Raw genomic sequence first — 16,681 nt, 5'->3', positions numbered from 1 at the left:
TCTCTACAAAAAATAAAAAATTAGCCAAGCATGGTAGGCATGCCTGGAGTCCCAGCTAGTCGGGAGGCTGGGGTGGGAGGACTGCTTGAGCCTGGTAGCTTGCGTCTGCAGTGAGCCATTATCCCGCCACTGCACTCAGCCTGGGAAACAGAGTGAGACTCTGTCTTGAAAAAGTACAAAGTAAAGTACATGTCCAACTAGTTTCATTTTCACAGATGTGGAAAGAGGCTGTTTTGCACTATAAAGTGGCAGCACTAGGATTCAGGCTCAGCATAACCAACTTCAAACCCCCTTCTTTCTTCAACAATGTTTTTCACACTAGTTTTCTAAGAGCTGAATTTTTAAAATGTCAATTACTTTTTAAGCTCTATTTAAAACAAAACTAAAAACCTTGAGTGCCTAAAGGTGAAATAAGCTCAAATTTCACTCAATGGAGGACACAAATGTGTTCAGTAGTGTAAATAAGTTTACTCACTTTTGTACAGAGCTTGGAATAAAGCTCTACCTTCCATATTTATGCTTGCTTTTAAATGTATCAATGATAAGAAAAGACACAGCTCTACAAGAAACAAAAAAACTCCAAAGGCCTTCATATGTCCAATAACATAAAATCTTACAAGCTACATATTATAACAACACACATTTAGAGCCCACGATCCAATGCCCCAAGGTACAGGCACACCTTTTCAGTATAGTGTCTCATCAAGACATAAAAGTAGATAGTCCAAGAACAGAGGAAGAGGTCATTCTTAGATATAATGTTCATTTAACATCCAGTTTTATTGTAAGTATTGTGTTTAATATAAGAAATACACACATATTTAAATGTATTTGTGATTTAACATTGAAGAGCAATTTTTATTATTCATTCAAGAGTATTAATCAGTTAAAAAAACATTTCGATATAGGAACATAAACTTAAGAAAAATAAACTATCACTTGAAATTTAATTATCTAAGAGGAACAGAACTTGGTAACATAAAATGGAAACAAAATTTAAAAATAAACAGTGCATTAGGGTAAGTTTACACCAATCATCCATTATTACCAGTTTCAATTTCCTGCACTCACTAAAACTGCTTCATTCTTCTAATTCATTTCATAAGAGTTAAAATTTGAATTTACAAAGCAAACTTACACCAATAAAATGCCATTGTTATACATACAGATTTAGCTTGAAGAATACTGTTGAATTGGAAAACACTGTATTGCACAAATTAATAGTAACTAGCATATGATAAGGCCACAACTTCAAATATAATAATAGTTGTTTATTTATTTAGAGAATAGGTCTTGCTCCATCACCCAGGCTGGAATGCAGTGGCATGATCACAGCTCACTGCAGCCTCCCCTGTCCAGTAATCTTCCCAAGTAATTAGGACCACAGGTGCATACCACCATATCTGGCTAATTTTTGTATTTTTTGGTAGAGTTGGGGTTTTGCCATGTTGCCTAGGCTGGTCTCGAAATCCTGAGCACAAGTGATCCACCCGCCTCAGCCTCCCAAAGTGCTGGGATTAGAGGCATGAGCCGCAGCACCCCGCCCAAATATAACAATTTATGAAACATATCTTAATCATTATTTACTTGCTCTTTACGAACATTTATGCAATGCCTCAAACTCTACACTTGGCAGTTACTTTTAACTAGAAGAGCTTTTGAAATCCAGTTCTTTTACATCTCCAGAGAGAGTGAGTGAGAGTGACAGCGTGAGTATGTTTTAAAAGAGAAAAAGTAGCCGTGTGTGTGTGTGTGCGTGTGCATGTGTGTGTTTAAAAAGAGAAAAAAAGCAGCTTTTATCCAAGGTATTTGTTTTTGGAACTTTCTAAAGAACAAAACACATAATGGAAACACAGCCTCAAATTTCCTTCTACATATATCCCCTGAGACTAATTACAAAGTCAAGCATCTTTTTTAGAGAGAAGTAGGTATTGATGCAATTGAGAGAGAGCTCTGAGACGTATCTCTTTCAGCTATGGGAACCAATATTTTCTCTAAAAATTAGCCATCTGGTGTCCAAAAATAAAGTATTATATCTAAAGTAAAACAATTTTAAGTAAAATATTCTAAGTCAAATAACAGATATAAAAGGAATTTCTGATGTTAAAACAACAAAGCCAAAGAAACAAACATAAAGTTTAAAATTACATCGAAAATAACATATTTTAAGCATTTCTTTTTTTTTTTTTTTTTTGAAATAGGATCTCACTCTGTCGTCCGGACTGTAGTGCAGTGGTGCGATCTTGGCTCACTGCAACCTCCACCTCCCCAGTTCAAGTAATTCTCATGCCTCAGCCTCCCAAGTAGCTGGGATTAAAGGTGCCTGCCACCCACACCTGGCTAATTTTTGTATTTTCAGTAGAGACAGGGTTTCACTATGTTGGCCAGGCTGGTCTTGAACTCCTGACCTCAAGTGATCCACCTGACTTGGCTCCTAAAGTGCTGAGATTACAGAAATGAGCCACCACGCCTGGCCTACTTTAAGTATTTCTATGCCTTTGTTTATGAAAGTCAACTTGCCTGAAGTATTGGTACTACAGGCAGAAAAGCAGGTATTCTAGTCCTGGTTTTGCCTCTTAACTAGCTATGAATTCAGGCAAATTCTCTAATCTCTCAAATCTCTTTTTCCATTGTAAACCAGGGACTAGTCAGAAAATAAAGAATTTCAGGTTTGAAGAGGCTTTCCAAATTACACAGTCTAGCTCCACTATGTTACAAATGTATGCATAGACATGTGAGGAAAGTTTCCTTAACTCACACAGGTAGTTACTGAAAAAACTAAATGTAAAATCCAAGTCCAATACTTAACGCAATAAAAAAAGTTCTAAGTTTAAGATTCTATCGATAGTAGCATGATGATAAGTTTACAATTAGTTCTTATTGTCTGGCCCTTTTAGGATCAGTAAATAGGCTCTCCACACTGCCAGGTTAAATATAAATCCAAGTGTTTCTCTATGCAATAATCGAGTTACTTGTTGTATAGAAAATGTATTATTAGTACAATTATGAACTTTTAGGTTCCACAGAAATGTCTAATGTGCAAAGACTCATATGTTTCATTCTATATTTGTCAGATTTAACTTTTCTTTATTTAAAATAACTCCTGAAATTTCTATTCGTTTTTCAAACAGAATTTTAGTGTTCAAAAACAAAGATCAATATTATTTAATACATAGAAAAAAATGAGTACTTTCAAAATAATACAATGAAAACTTTCTTCAACCTATTAAAGTAACACATGCAACTGACACTATTGTAAGAATGCAGGTAATACATTTTTATCTACATTAGTTACTAAACTTACAGTTTAGACATCCTTACTTTGAGATGTATATCCACTTTTAAGAATGACTAAGCTTCTCTCCTAACAAGGAATTCTTACAGCTCATGTGGAATATATAATTAAGACTATATAGAAAATGAAACATAAGAAAATCAAATTGTGATAATGTTTCCTCCTTTTTCTTTTGGGTGCTATGATCAAAGGTATCTGATCATAATTTAAATTTATATTTTTTAAGATTTTAAATTAAAATAATTTAAAATATATTAATATAGCATTGAGCTAACCAAGTAAATTGCTGAAAATTCTCTAACAAAAGCAAAAGAAAAACAAAATTACCCATTGTATGCCACAATTTTTTAAAACCTTAAATGATAAATTAGGTAAATATCTTGGTCTGTATTTTGAAGTCAGGTTATCAAAGCAAACTCTCTCAGACGATCACTGTGGACAATGCACTTTCATATTGGAACATAGTTGCTTCTCACTGCATCTCTTAAAGATTAGGTTATTATTTCAATTTTTAGGCTCAGAGAAATTATAATATCCATTCGAGGTTGTATGCTTTATAAATTTAAGATTCAGAACACAAACCAAAATTCAATGGAGGGTAGATCATTAACAAAAGCATAACAACAAAAAGGGAAATAGCATATTCCAGGGCAGCTCCTATATCCACTTAATGAAATCACAGGTTTTTGCACTGCACTGTAGTAGTGTGTAAGATTGCAAAGATTCAGTAGAATCAAATTTTACAGGTCTCAAATACTGGCTCAGAATGTTAGGTTTTATTCAATAAGTAGTGAAAAGCACCTGGAAATTTTTTTTTTTTTAATGGAATGTGGTATGAGAAAGAATTAACCTGCAACAAGGGGGAGGAATAAAAAAATTTACTGAGCATCCATTAGCACAGTTCAATATAATTCATTAAATATTCTAAACAGCCAGAAAGATGAGTGGCAAGACAAGTAAACCAAGTCTTGATTTATAAAGTAACTAAAAAACCCACAACTGTACCCTGAGAAAGCATAATTTGGAGGGTTAAAAATATGGTACAGTCAAAATTTATTATCTTACTAATAAGACAAAACAACATTGATGATCTAAACATCAGGGAGTATCCAATGTTTAAAAATAGCCTTACCTTAGATCAGGTGATTCGGCCCTCCCATATCGATCCTGCCACTTCCCAACGCTTGAATTGGCTTTTCTGGAGGCAGTACTTGTCTGAGACTGAGAAGAGGTGCTGTTTCTGGTGAGATAAATTTTCTATGTTTTTTCTTACATATTGTTTGTTGTCTCTGACCCCCCTTGTTCTCTCTTTTTTTTTTTCCTTGACATGCTTTTTCTAAAGTCCCTTAGTATGTTCCTGCAGTACCATTCTCAAGTCATATAAACTACTTGCTGTGGTACTAAGTATTTAAAAACAGATGTGCTATCAACACTGTATTAACTCTAGAATATTTTTAGAAATATTCTTCAACAAAGTATGATGTCAATGCAGTAAGGAGAAAAGATCTTAGAACTAAGGGTTTACATCAGATTACAATATATTATTTAAAAAATACATTTATGTGTCTGTGCGAATTCTTAACATTAATTTTTGCAGTTTCACAAAATCTTATTCCAAATTTTGGTATTTCGTTCCCTGTATTCTTCAACAACAGATTTAAGTATTGTTAGTGCAACCAGTTATCAGTAACACTCTGACGGGTTTCATAAAAACCTATACTAAATATTTTATAAAAATTCCATTTCAAAATAACTCTTTCAAAGTAAAGTTCCCAAAAAAAGTTAATTTTATCCCCGTTGACATACTTCCTAAAAAGTTCAGATATCTGCACTATTGTTAATACTTTAAACAACTAATAAGATGGTCTTTCAAAGCAATAGGAAATATATACATTTTCATGTATCTGTTTCTGTAAAAAGAAACACAGAAAAAATAGACCAGAAATTAAATGAAATCTGTCTGACAGAAAATGAATGAAACAGAGAAAGGTGTGGTAAGTTTCTATATACCTTTGGATACTCTCGCCTTTGGAACTGTTAGATGGTTTACATATGCCAAAAATAATAAATCCAGTAAACATGGAAGGAAAATAAATATTAAAACTGTATACAGATATCATGAACCAAATTATATTTTAAATTATTAAAATAACAACTCTGTAGGAAACTTTTGAACCCAATATTTAAACTATATACCCTCAGTCTAAAGAGAGACAAAAAACTGTAAACAAATCTTAAACTCTATTAAATAGGTTTTCTTGTAACAGTAAAAGCCCTGAATCTGTTATGTATGTATTTCAAGATTCTGGGAACCAGGTTCTCATTGTGGAAAAAAAAAAAAAAAAAAAAGGAGATATAATATGGAAGAGGAAAAGGGAAATAGGAATAACAATCCTGTGATGTTCAAATGGAAGTAAAAGAAACATTATGATTTCATGATTAAAAGGTATTTTGAAAAACACACATGGCAATTTCATCATGAAATTGCCACTTCTTTCCCACCTCTGAGTCCTGAAAAGTCCTGGATATAACGATGCCCCCAGTATAATGGGCACAGCTAGAACCCTGATCTTGTTTTTTACCATTCCCTGCTAAAAGGAATCAGAGTGCCTTTGCAAATGGCTGCCAAGGAAGAAACAGGGAAACTACAAGATAAACCTGGAATATCCTGGTAATTACAAACTATAAAAACAACCTAAAAAAAAAAAAACACATAATGGAGACCTATGAAAAGGTCACAGGAGCAAGTTGGAAGAGGAACAATATGAACACCAAAATGAATTACAGTATATATAAATCATACATACGGGTTAAACACCATGGATGCAAAAAAAGCTATATTTGTAAGTCACACATACAGTTTCTCACACCTTAAATAAGAATTTATGAATCAAAGTGGTAAGTGGTGAAATGGGAAAGCTCATTTTTAAAGCAGAATGCCAACTAATAAAAGTTAAGAGAAATAACAGATAATCACTATTTTGGAGCCATTACAGTAATAACTAACTAAAGGAAAAATTATCACTGGAGCTAAAATCTCTAAAAGTTTGAAGAGGAACAGGATATTTAGTCTTTCCACAAATTACTTATTAAATGCAAAGGAAAAAATAGTAACTTTGCAGAAATCCAAAGGATACCACCACAACTAAGTCATTAGAATTATCATTACTAATATAATAATGTTACACACTGACATCATGTATCTCCAAGCCAATGCACTGAGAAGGATACATCATCACTTACATAGTATTCCTGCCCAAAAAGCAAAACCTGAATCTAATCATGAGAAAAGATCAGGCAAACCCAAAAACAATCTACTAAACAACTAGGTTGTACTCTTCTAAAATTCAATGTCAAGAAATACAAAGAAAAGCTAAGAAGCTGATCCAGATTTAAGAAAAAGAAAAAGATAACATAGTTAAATTTAATGAGTGATCCTGGATTGAATACTAAATCCATGCAGAAAGAAAACATTGCCATAAAAGATATTGGGATAATTTGCAAAATTTATAGCTTGCAATTAGATGAAAGTACTGATTCCCTATTTGATTTTCTGACTTTGATAACTGTGCCCTATGATTATCTAACAGAATGTCCTGGTTCTGAGGAAATTCATGCTTAAGTGCTTAAGGGTAAAGGGTCATGATGCCTACAATTAACATTCAAATCGCTCAATAATTGTTTTTGAGAAATTATAAAGCAAATACGACAAAATGTTATTACCGGCAAATCTCAATAACAGTATATGGAAGTTCTCTGTACTTTTTTTTTCTCCAAATCTTTGTAAGTTTAAATATTTGTCAAAATAAAACTTTTTTTTTCAAATGACAACAACAAATGAAGGAGGCATAATGGGGGCTTCTAGGGGTAATGGAGACATTCTTTATCAGTCTACATCCTGGTTTACGTATGTTTAGCTTGTAAAAATTTAATCAAGCTGTACATTCCTGATATGCCACTTTTCTGTATGCACATTTCACAAAAAGTTAAAATGAAAACTTTCAAAGATTAAGCAAAACATTCTGATATATTAAATATAAAATTTTACTTAACAATGCCAATTTGCTGGGCAGTACAGAAAGTTGGAAACCCGGCATTTCTATTGATAAAGTATGAAAAAATATTTTTAAAAGTTCTGTGCAAGCATATCAACACTTATCTATACATTAATAAGGCAATCTAAGATTTTAAACAATGGAAATACAGTACTTAGGTCAGTAGTACAGGTAAGCCTTAAATATCTACCGTGCACCCTGCATTATGTCTTAATGAATAACATTTATTGTTTTCTCCCTAAGGTCAATACAATTTTACTTTTAAAGATGTCTATCCAATCTTCATAAATATGATGAATAAAACAAAAAAATATTTTTTATGGGAAATATTTCACAATGACTAAAAAGTATCCTTTTTATCAAATAAAGATGAGTCTAGAAAACAAACTTGCCTAATGAGTTGTGGCTGCTGTCCTTTACGTAAAAAAGTAACAGTGTTGACAACTTAGGTAATTTCTACAGGTAGCAGCGGTAATTATTCATTTTTAGTTTTTTAATAGTGATAGCCCTGCTAGTTTTTCCGTTCTTTCTTTACTTTCTTTCAGCTGCGACTTACCTATATTTGCTCTCCATCTCTTCTTAGCCAATGGCCCATCATTATGATAACTCCCTTGAGTAAACACTCATGTTCCTGTCCCCTTTATCCCTTTTTAATAATTGCCTGATACATCAACTTCTGTTAAATCCAATTCTAGCTAATTTTCATGAACTCTCATATGCCTGACAAGAGTCACAGAAACACCCAAAAAGCAGCTGATTTGTCTCCTTTTAAACCCATGACCATCAATCTCAAGAAAAGCTGAAAATATACAGCAGTCTCCCCCTTATCCTTGGGGGATACATTCTAAGACCCTCAGTGAAGGATATATTCTAAGACCTCCAGTGGACGCCTGAAGCTGAGGATGATACTGAACTTAATATGTACATATTTTTTCTACACATACATACCTATCATAGAATTTATAATTAAACACAGTGAGAGATTAACAACAATAATAAAAGAACAATTATGTGAGTGCAAAAGTAACTGGTTTTTGCACTGTTAGAATCTGCAGTTTGCTACTGGAATACATTCTTAAATAAACATGGTTAAGTTATTTATCACTTTAATGGGCACTTCTCGCTTTATTTTTATTTTTATTTTTTGCTAATGACTTACTTGCTGTTTTTGTTTATTTTAGACTACAGAAATGATGTTAGACAAAAAGCAAATTCAAGCAATTTTCTTATTTGAGTTCAAAATGGGTCATAAAGCAGTGGAACTTGCTACATCAACAACACATTTGGCTCAGGAACTCTAATGAACATACAGTACAGTGGTAGTTAACAGAAGTTTTACAAAGGAGACGAGACCCGTGGCTGGCCAATGGAAGTTGACAACCAACTGACAATAATCATCAAAGCTGGTCCTCTTAAAACTACACGAGAAGTTGTTGAAGAACTCAGCAACAACCATTCTACAGTCATTCAGCATTTGAAGCAAATCAGAAAGGTGAAAAAGGTCAGTAAGTGGGTGCCTCATAAGCTGACCGAAAATAAAAAAAAAAAACATCATGAAATGTTGTCTTCTCTTACTTTAAGCAACAACAATGAACTATTTCTCTATCAGATTGTGATGTGAGACGAAAAGTGGATGGTATATGACAACTGGAGATGACTAGCTCAGTGGCTGGACAGTGATGTAGCTCCAAAGCACTTCCCACAGCCAAACTTGCACCAGAAAAAGGTCATGGTCACTGTTTGGTGGTCTGCTGCCGGTCTAATCGCTACAGCTTTCTGAATACCGGCAAAACCATTACATCTAAGAAGTATTCGCAGCAAATAGATGGGATGCACCCAAAACTGCAATGCCTGCGGCCAGCATTGGTCAACAGAAAGGGCCCAATTCTCCTCTACCTCAACGCCTGACTCCATGTTGCACAACCAATGCTTCAAAAGTTGAACAAATTGGACAACAAAGTTTTGCCTCGTCCACCATATTCATCTGACCTCTTGCCAACTGACTGCCACTTCTTCAAGCATCTCAACAACTTTTTGCAGGGAAAACGCTTCCACAATCAGCAGCATACAGAAAATGCTTTCCATGAGCTCGTCAAATCCGAAAGCATGAATTTTTACACTACAGGAATAAACAAACTTATTTCTCACTGGCAAAATGTGTTGATTGTAATAGCTGCTATTTTGATTAATAAAGATGTGTTTGAGCATAGTTATGATTTCAATTTCACAATCCAAAACTGCAATTACTTTTGCACCAACCTAATAACAATATGCTGTAATAAAAGTTATGTGAATGTGGTGTCTCTCTCTCTTTCTCTCTCCAAATATCTTATTGTACTGAAACCAAGGAAAGCAAAACCCAGATGAGGAATAGTACTGTACAGTTTCTCTCCCTGCATCATCAATTTTGTACTCTAACTCATTACCATCCGCATATAAAAACACTGTAATTCCTCTCACCTTGGGGAAAAAAAAAAGCCTGGATCCACACTTCACTCTAGCTGTCAAGCTACTCCTTTCACCTAGTTTATTCACACAGCTCCAAAAGACTATTTCAGACCTATTTTCTTCTCAAACACTCAATGCTACCTTTCAACGGCCTCTTATTTCCAACAGGCTCACTCTTACTAGATATGTCTGCATATTATTTTGCTGGGAAAAAATGGAAGCAATCAGAAGAGAACTTTCAATTATTCCCATTCCCTTATCCACCTCCCCATCTGCACTGGTGCCCTGTATCCTGCCTTCCATCCTGTTCTTATGAATGAGGTGTCCATGCTTCTACTTAAGGGCAACCCTTCCACTTGCACATTACATCTCATCCCTCTGGCCTTATTAAAGGACACTGTTCTACAACTCCCCTGTCTCACATCATCAATTTCTCCTCTAGTAACTCATTCCTATAAATATACAAAATGCTGCAATTATTATTATTTTTCAGACAGTGTCTCGCTCTGTCACCAAGGCTGGAGTACAATGGTGCAATCTTGGCTCACTGCAACCTCCGCCTCCTGGGTTCAACCAACTCTCCTGCCTCATCCTCCTGAGTAGCTTGAACTACAGGTGTGCATCGCCATGCCCAGCTAATGTTTGTATTTTTTGTAGAAAGGGGTTTTTGCCATGCTGGCCAGGGTCATCTCAAACTCCAGACCTCAACCGATCTGCCCATCTCAGCCTCCCAAACTGCTGAGATAACAGGCATGAGCCACAGTGCCTGGCCAAAATGCTGGGGTTTGTTTTGAAAAAAAATCTTTTTCTGACCCCACATTTCCCTCCAGATACTGTCCCATTTCTCTGGCCCCCAAAGAAAGAAAACAGTCTGCCAAAAAGTGCCCATATTTTCTCTAATTCTTTTCCTCCCATTCTCTATTGAATCTATTCCAAAGTCTTTTATCTTCACTTTATACAAATACAAATGAAAATGATCCTGGTCAGGATCACCAATGAGCATCAATAAAATCCAATCGTCATTCTTAGTCTTCATCTTCTTGACCAATCAACTGGATTTAATATTTGATAGTTGACATTTCTCCTTGAAACACATCGTTTTCAAGACATACAGGGGGTTTTCTTCCTATTTTATTCATCATTTGACCTTATTGGTCTGCTCTTACTAGTTCATCCTTATTTTGCTGACATACAAGGGAGTGCTCCAAGGCTGTCTCTTACCACTTCTCTATCAATACTTACCTCTTTTATGGACTAATTCCATTTTATAATTTCATTTAAATAATATTTAAACACTGATTATACCAAATTCATTATCTCCAGCCCATACTCTTCCCCTCAATTCCAGATCCATATAGCCAACTTCCTACTCAAATTTCCCATTTGCATGTTCAATAGGCATCTCATTTTTATTATGTTCTACACTGAATTCTTCTTCCTCCAATAATCACTCCTCCTTATGCTCTTTTCCATCTCTGTAAATGACAAATCCCTCATTCTGGTTCAGTTGATTAGAAAAAAACCTTGGATTCATCCTTGTCTGCTTTTTCCTCTACAATCTATACCCAAATCCATCAAGATAGCTTATTGGCTTACCTTCTGAAATATACCCGGTATCTGACTACTTCTCAGCATCTCTACCACTATCATCTTGGTGGAAGTCACCATTACCTCTTCCTAGATAATTGCTGCAACCTCCGAATTGTCCTCCCTGTTTTCACCCACCCTAAGTAATTCTGTAGTCTGTTTTTAGAAAAGCAACTATGGTAACTTGAAACTTTAAAAACCTGAATCAGATTATTTCACTGCTCTGCTCAAAATCCACCAGTGAGTCCCCATTTATTTAATTTATAGGAAAAGCCAAAGCCTTTATAATGGCACTTACAACCCTATATAATCTGGCCCAAATTCTGAAAAGCCACTCAACAACAAAAAATAAAAGGTAAAGTACAGAAAAACTATTGATTTTTAAAGAGTTTAAGTATAAAAGCAAACATCTAGAGTATTTTCTAGGTACCAGGCACTGTTCTAAAACACTTTACATAAATGAGTCCACTGAATGTATATAACTACACTGTGAGAGAAGTATTACTACTACATTTTACAGATGAAGAAATCAAAGCATAACAAGATTAGGGAATTTGCCCAATGACAGCACAGCTATTAAGCTGCAGAGCCAGTATTTGAACTCCAGAAATCTGACTCCAGAGTCCAAGCTGTTACCATCACTCTATATTGTAGAATACCATAAACTGAATGAATGAAGTCTTAAAAAATGGACATGCCAAAAGAATACTACATATTAAAATACAATATATTACTATATATTAAAAGCTTAGCTATCATTCTTTAACCAAACATTTTATGAGATTATATTTAGTTCAAATAATCACATTTCATTTTATCTATGACTATTCACAAAAATACTGGATCACTTTATGACATTTAATTTTGGCTGAAAGCTTCAAAAATCTTTATCTTAGAGCTAGACTAGATGCTACTATAAGGCATCTTCCTGTATTAGATTATTCTGAAATAGCTCTTACAGCAATACAAAACTGCAGAATAACAAAAACAGAAAGTTATATAAAACAAATTTAAACAAGTAACCCAAAAGATAAGTGATCTGGCCAAGGACTAGTAATAGGTGGGTTATTAATTTGTTTCAGGCCCAGACTTAAGTCATCTTATCTAGTCCAATATTAAACTACTGACCTCAAATTTCGCTAGTCTGAGCCTACTATCCTTTAGCAGTTTCCTGGTAATGACATAATAGGGTAACTATTTGTCACATTTAAGTAAAAAGTACATTTTCTAGCATATTTGCCTCTTACATCTGATATCTTCTGGAATATATTAGGTATCATCACATCAAACCAAACAACAACAAAAAATGGTTCCAGTTTTAAAGATTTTTCCAAGCCAAAATTTCAATAGCCTCTTTCACTAAAATCAGCAAAACACCTTTAAGCCAATAGATCTAGACTTAGAAGTCCAATAATTCCTTATTATGTAAGAATAATAAGCACAGGAAACAGCTAATACTATTGTTGTTACCACCTCTCTTGAATGTAAGATTGTCTCTTTAAACATACACATAACTATATATCACATTTCATTTCTTGCTTACCTAGGCTTTTTAGACGGAAGAACACCAAGAAGTTTCTCATGAAGAATTCATTTTGTACTAAAACAAGGTAGAATGTTCCAGTTTTTTGGTAGAACATTCAGAGCTTTTATACTTAATATAGCACAAATACAATGTAAAGATACCAATGTCTTATAATAATTGAGTTACAACTATGTAACTAACCTGCTTGGTGGGAGCCCAGTCTTGAACAAAGAAGGAGGAGAAGTAAACTCAGCTTTTGTAGAGGGAAGTGCTGTTTCTTTCTCTGAATTTCCAGTTCTTCCCTGCTGTACCTTAAAAAAAAAAGGTTATTAGCTTGTTTAATTTACCAGAATACTCAAACATAATGGACTTTAGATGTTAAAGTAAGTTTATAACATTTAATTTGAAGTTAAACACAAAGAATGTTTCATTGCTAAATATTTATTAAAATTAGCCTATTTTAGAATAGTATTAGGTAAAAGCACCAAAGAGAAAATTGGATCAAAATGTTCCAACTATCAAAAAGTTCACATTAATAACACATAAAAGCTGAATAAACTGTAATTCTTTGGCACCTTCATAAACTCCCCCAGATCAACACAAATTAAGTCCCAGCTGATTGGTTATGACTTTATGTTTCAACACGAAGTCATATTCTTCAAGAAAGGCCTTGAAGAATTTTCCCATTCTGTGTTTACTACCCTTATTCTAAGAAAACAATAGGTCACCATTTTAGCCATTCTGACCATTTTCTATTCAGACCGTGATTTCCTGTAACACAAATGTCAATAATCTGCTACTGTACATCCATACGATTTCTCCCATTTTCTCATCACCATTAACAGTACCGCCATCCTGCCAGTTCAGCAGGCTTAAAAGCCTGAAGTCAATCATCTGTCTTAATACCTCTTCTCCCTCTTTTTTCTTTTTTTTTGAGACAGGGTCTCATTCTGTCACCCAGGCAGAGTTGTCACCCAGGCAGATTGCGCCACGAGAGTACAGTGGTGCAATCTCGGCTCACTGCAGTCTCTACCTCCTGGGTTCAAGTGATTCTCTTGCCTCAGCCTCCTGGGTAGCTGGGATTACAGGTATGCACCACCATGCCTGGCTAATTTTTGTATTTTTAGTACAGACGGGATTTCGCCATGTTGGCCAGGCTGGTCTCAAACTTTAGTCCTCAAGTCATCTGCCCACCTCAGCCTCGCAAAGTACTGGGATCACAGGCGTTAGCCATCACACCCAGCCTTCTTTTTATATTAATTTTAAAACCAGTTATCTACTTATTCCATAACTCCTCTAAGATCTGCCTATTTTTTCTGCTCTTACTAGAATCCGTGGCGTGTAGCCCAGTCACATTCCTCTAGACTGCTGAAATGACTTCTTTATGCTCTTTTACCTTTATACTCACCTTTTTATCTTAAAATTATCATCAATCTATTCAATTTAAACAAAGTTTAAGTTTCCTTACACTTAAATAATATCACGCCATATTTTATACCCTATTTAAATTCCCTGCTCTGTTTAAATTCAGCATCACCCTCCTTTCCTTGGAGGTAAAGAACCCATGTCTCAAGACATTCTGACTGATATATTTGAACCACCGATTCAATTCCAAAATCATCTACCTCCCAACTAATCATTATGTGAGAAAAAGAAACTCTTTTACACTTAAGCCATTATAGTCAGGCAGGTCTCTTATTAACAGTGCCCAACCCAATTCCTAATTGATACCCTCATATACTGAGCGTTTTACATTTAGTTTATTTGAAAATGAGTTCTGCTGCTTAAAATAAAAATCAATTTAAATGCCCTGATTCTAATGAGATGATGAGAACCAGCACTAAGGCAATGGGAACAGAAAGAAATTGACTTGACGGGTAAAACAAAAAGGATCTGGTGAGAGAATGTAAATATAATTCATTCATCATTTATTATCTATTATGTACCAGAAGCTGATAGAGAAACACAACAGCATCCTAGACCTTAGGGGAAAAAAAACACACCAACAATCAGAGCAATATAATAAATATTATGAAAAAAAATCTAAAGGATAAAAGATGTTATAACAACACAAAAAGAAATGCATTGCTCTGCCTGGGAATTTCAGGAATATTCAGAGTTGACACTGTTGTCCCAAGTGCTCCCTTGGCCACCAGTAATTTCAATATAACTTCTTTCACATCTAACAGACATCTCAAAGTTACCATGGCCAAAACAAAACTACCAATTTTCCCTAATCTGATCCTCTCCATGTCTTCCGCATATAAATAAATGGCACCATGATCTACTGAGCTGCTCAAGGAAAACAAAGAACTGTAGAAATTATCTAACACATGTCCACATACGATATGTCAACTTTACCTTTACAACATATGCCAAATTTCAATCTGTGATCAGTAACTTTCGTGGAAAACACAGCTGGCAGTTCTCTGAGGTTTGTCATTTGTAAAGAGAGTCACACAGATATTCCAGACTATTTACAGATAGTTTGGTTTACACTGAGAGCTATCACTTCACTTTTGTGTGGCAGAGAAATGAGATTTCATTAATTCCTTTTTGCATTGTTTATTTTTATTATGAATCTTCTTATGAACAGATGGAGACTACCTAAGTTGGCCATGAGAAGAAAACAGCATAGACATAACTGCCTTCAGAGAAGATGCATGCCACTCCATTCATGAGTTCCCTTCCCCTGAGAGGGGATAAGAATAAACCGTGTTTGGACCACCTGGATTTAAGGTGTAGTCGCACAGCTTACTCTCTGGTGATCACTGATCTCTCTAGCTAACTTTACTTAGTCTACCAGAAGAGGAATGAAGGAAAGATACTCAACCACCCAAAAGAATTTTATCATGGCAATGGTGTGATTGCTTAGAAGTTCCCACACAAAAATAAATCATCTGAAAGCACCTGGGATGATATATTAGTGTCATAGGATTTTCTTCTTCCTGGTTTCTCTTCACAGGGAAAATAACATAAATTCAAAAGGATTCCAGTATGAAGCACAATTACTTGCCTCCACAACAAAAATATCTTTTTCTGCACATAAACATTTTTTTATCAGTTAAAAAAAATATCTTTTAATATCTTAGAACTTTCTAGTGGTAAAGACTTCAAAACTCAAAATTTCCCTTTCATACTCCCATAATTCTCTAAAAGTATTAAGTTTGTGTATGCTTCAGTAATTTTGTTAAGAAAAAAAGGGCTCCATCTGATATCAACTGCACTGGCCATTTGGTTTGCACAACAGAGAGAAAATAAACAGTTCATTAGTATTTGTATGAAGAGACTAAGAAAGAAGCTATTAATTGCCACGCATTTTATGACTGGCTTTAATGTTTATAAAAGCATCATTTTTTAAATTTTGTAAGCAATATCCATTTAAGGCTGTAAAAGAAAGCATAAGATTCTAATTGTAGTTCATTTCAGCTCAACATGGAAATATTCGTTTTTGAAGCTTTTTCTCACCATGTAATTTTAAGAGGCTAACGTTTTATTTCCTTTGAAGTTCTGTTATATCTTTGATTATTTTGTATAGGTAAACCCTTTAAAAGGCCTACTTAACGTCTAAACTACAGTTATGTCCGGGTGCTGTGGCTCACACCTGTAATCCCAGCACTTTGGGAGGCTGAGGCAGGTGGATCATCTGAGGTCAGGAGCTCAAGACCAGCCTGGTCAAAATGACAAAACCCCGTCTCTACTAAAAATACAAAAAACAGCCAGGCGTGGTGGTGTGCACCTAAAATACCAGCTACTTGGAAGGCTGAGGCA

At 34.8% G+C, this 16,681-nt stretch overlaps 1 protein-coding gene and 1 pseudogene across 37 annotated transcripts in view; one reads left to right on the top strand and one right to left on the bottom strand.

The window, feature by feature from the left end:
* Positions 1-16,681, bottom strand: part of FIP1L1 (factor interacting with PAPOLA and CPSF1) — a 79,268-nt gene that overhangs the window by 42,938 nt on the left and 19,649 nt on the right. For 20 of the 37 annotated variants that reach the window (XM_032274176.1, XM_032274212.1, XM_032274208.1 and 17 more), the window contains 2 exons: positions 13,112-13,221; positions 4,428-4,535 (listed from right to left, as the gene is read on the bottom strand). In XM_032274176.1, coding sequence (XP_032130067.1) covers positions 4,428-4,535; positions 13,112-13,221 — 218 coding nt within the window. The remainder of the gene's footprint in view (positions 1-4,427; positions 4,536-13,111; positions 13,222-16,681) is intronic. The other 17 variants (XM_032274189.1, XM_032274193.1, XM_032274213.1 and 14 more) reach the window with 1 other exon arrangement.
* Positions 15,445-15,606, top strand: LOC116548738 (annotated as a pseudogene).

This window comes from Sapajus apella, unplaced genomic scaffold (assembly GCF_009761245.1).
Source record: "Sapajus apella isolate SASKATOON/1434 unplaced genomic scaffold, GSC_monkey_1.0 scaffold5, whole genome shotgun sequence".
Lineage (NCBI taxonomy): Eukaryota > Metazoa > Chordata > Mammalia > Primates > Cebidae > Sapajus > Sapajus apella.
The sequence above is the reverse complement of the archived record's forward strand: the minus strand, read 5'-3'. Positions and strand labels throughout refer to the sequence as shown.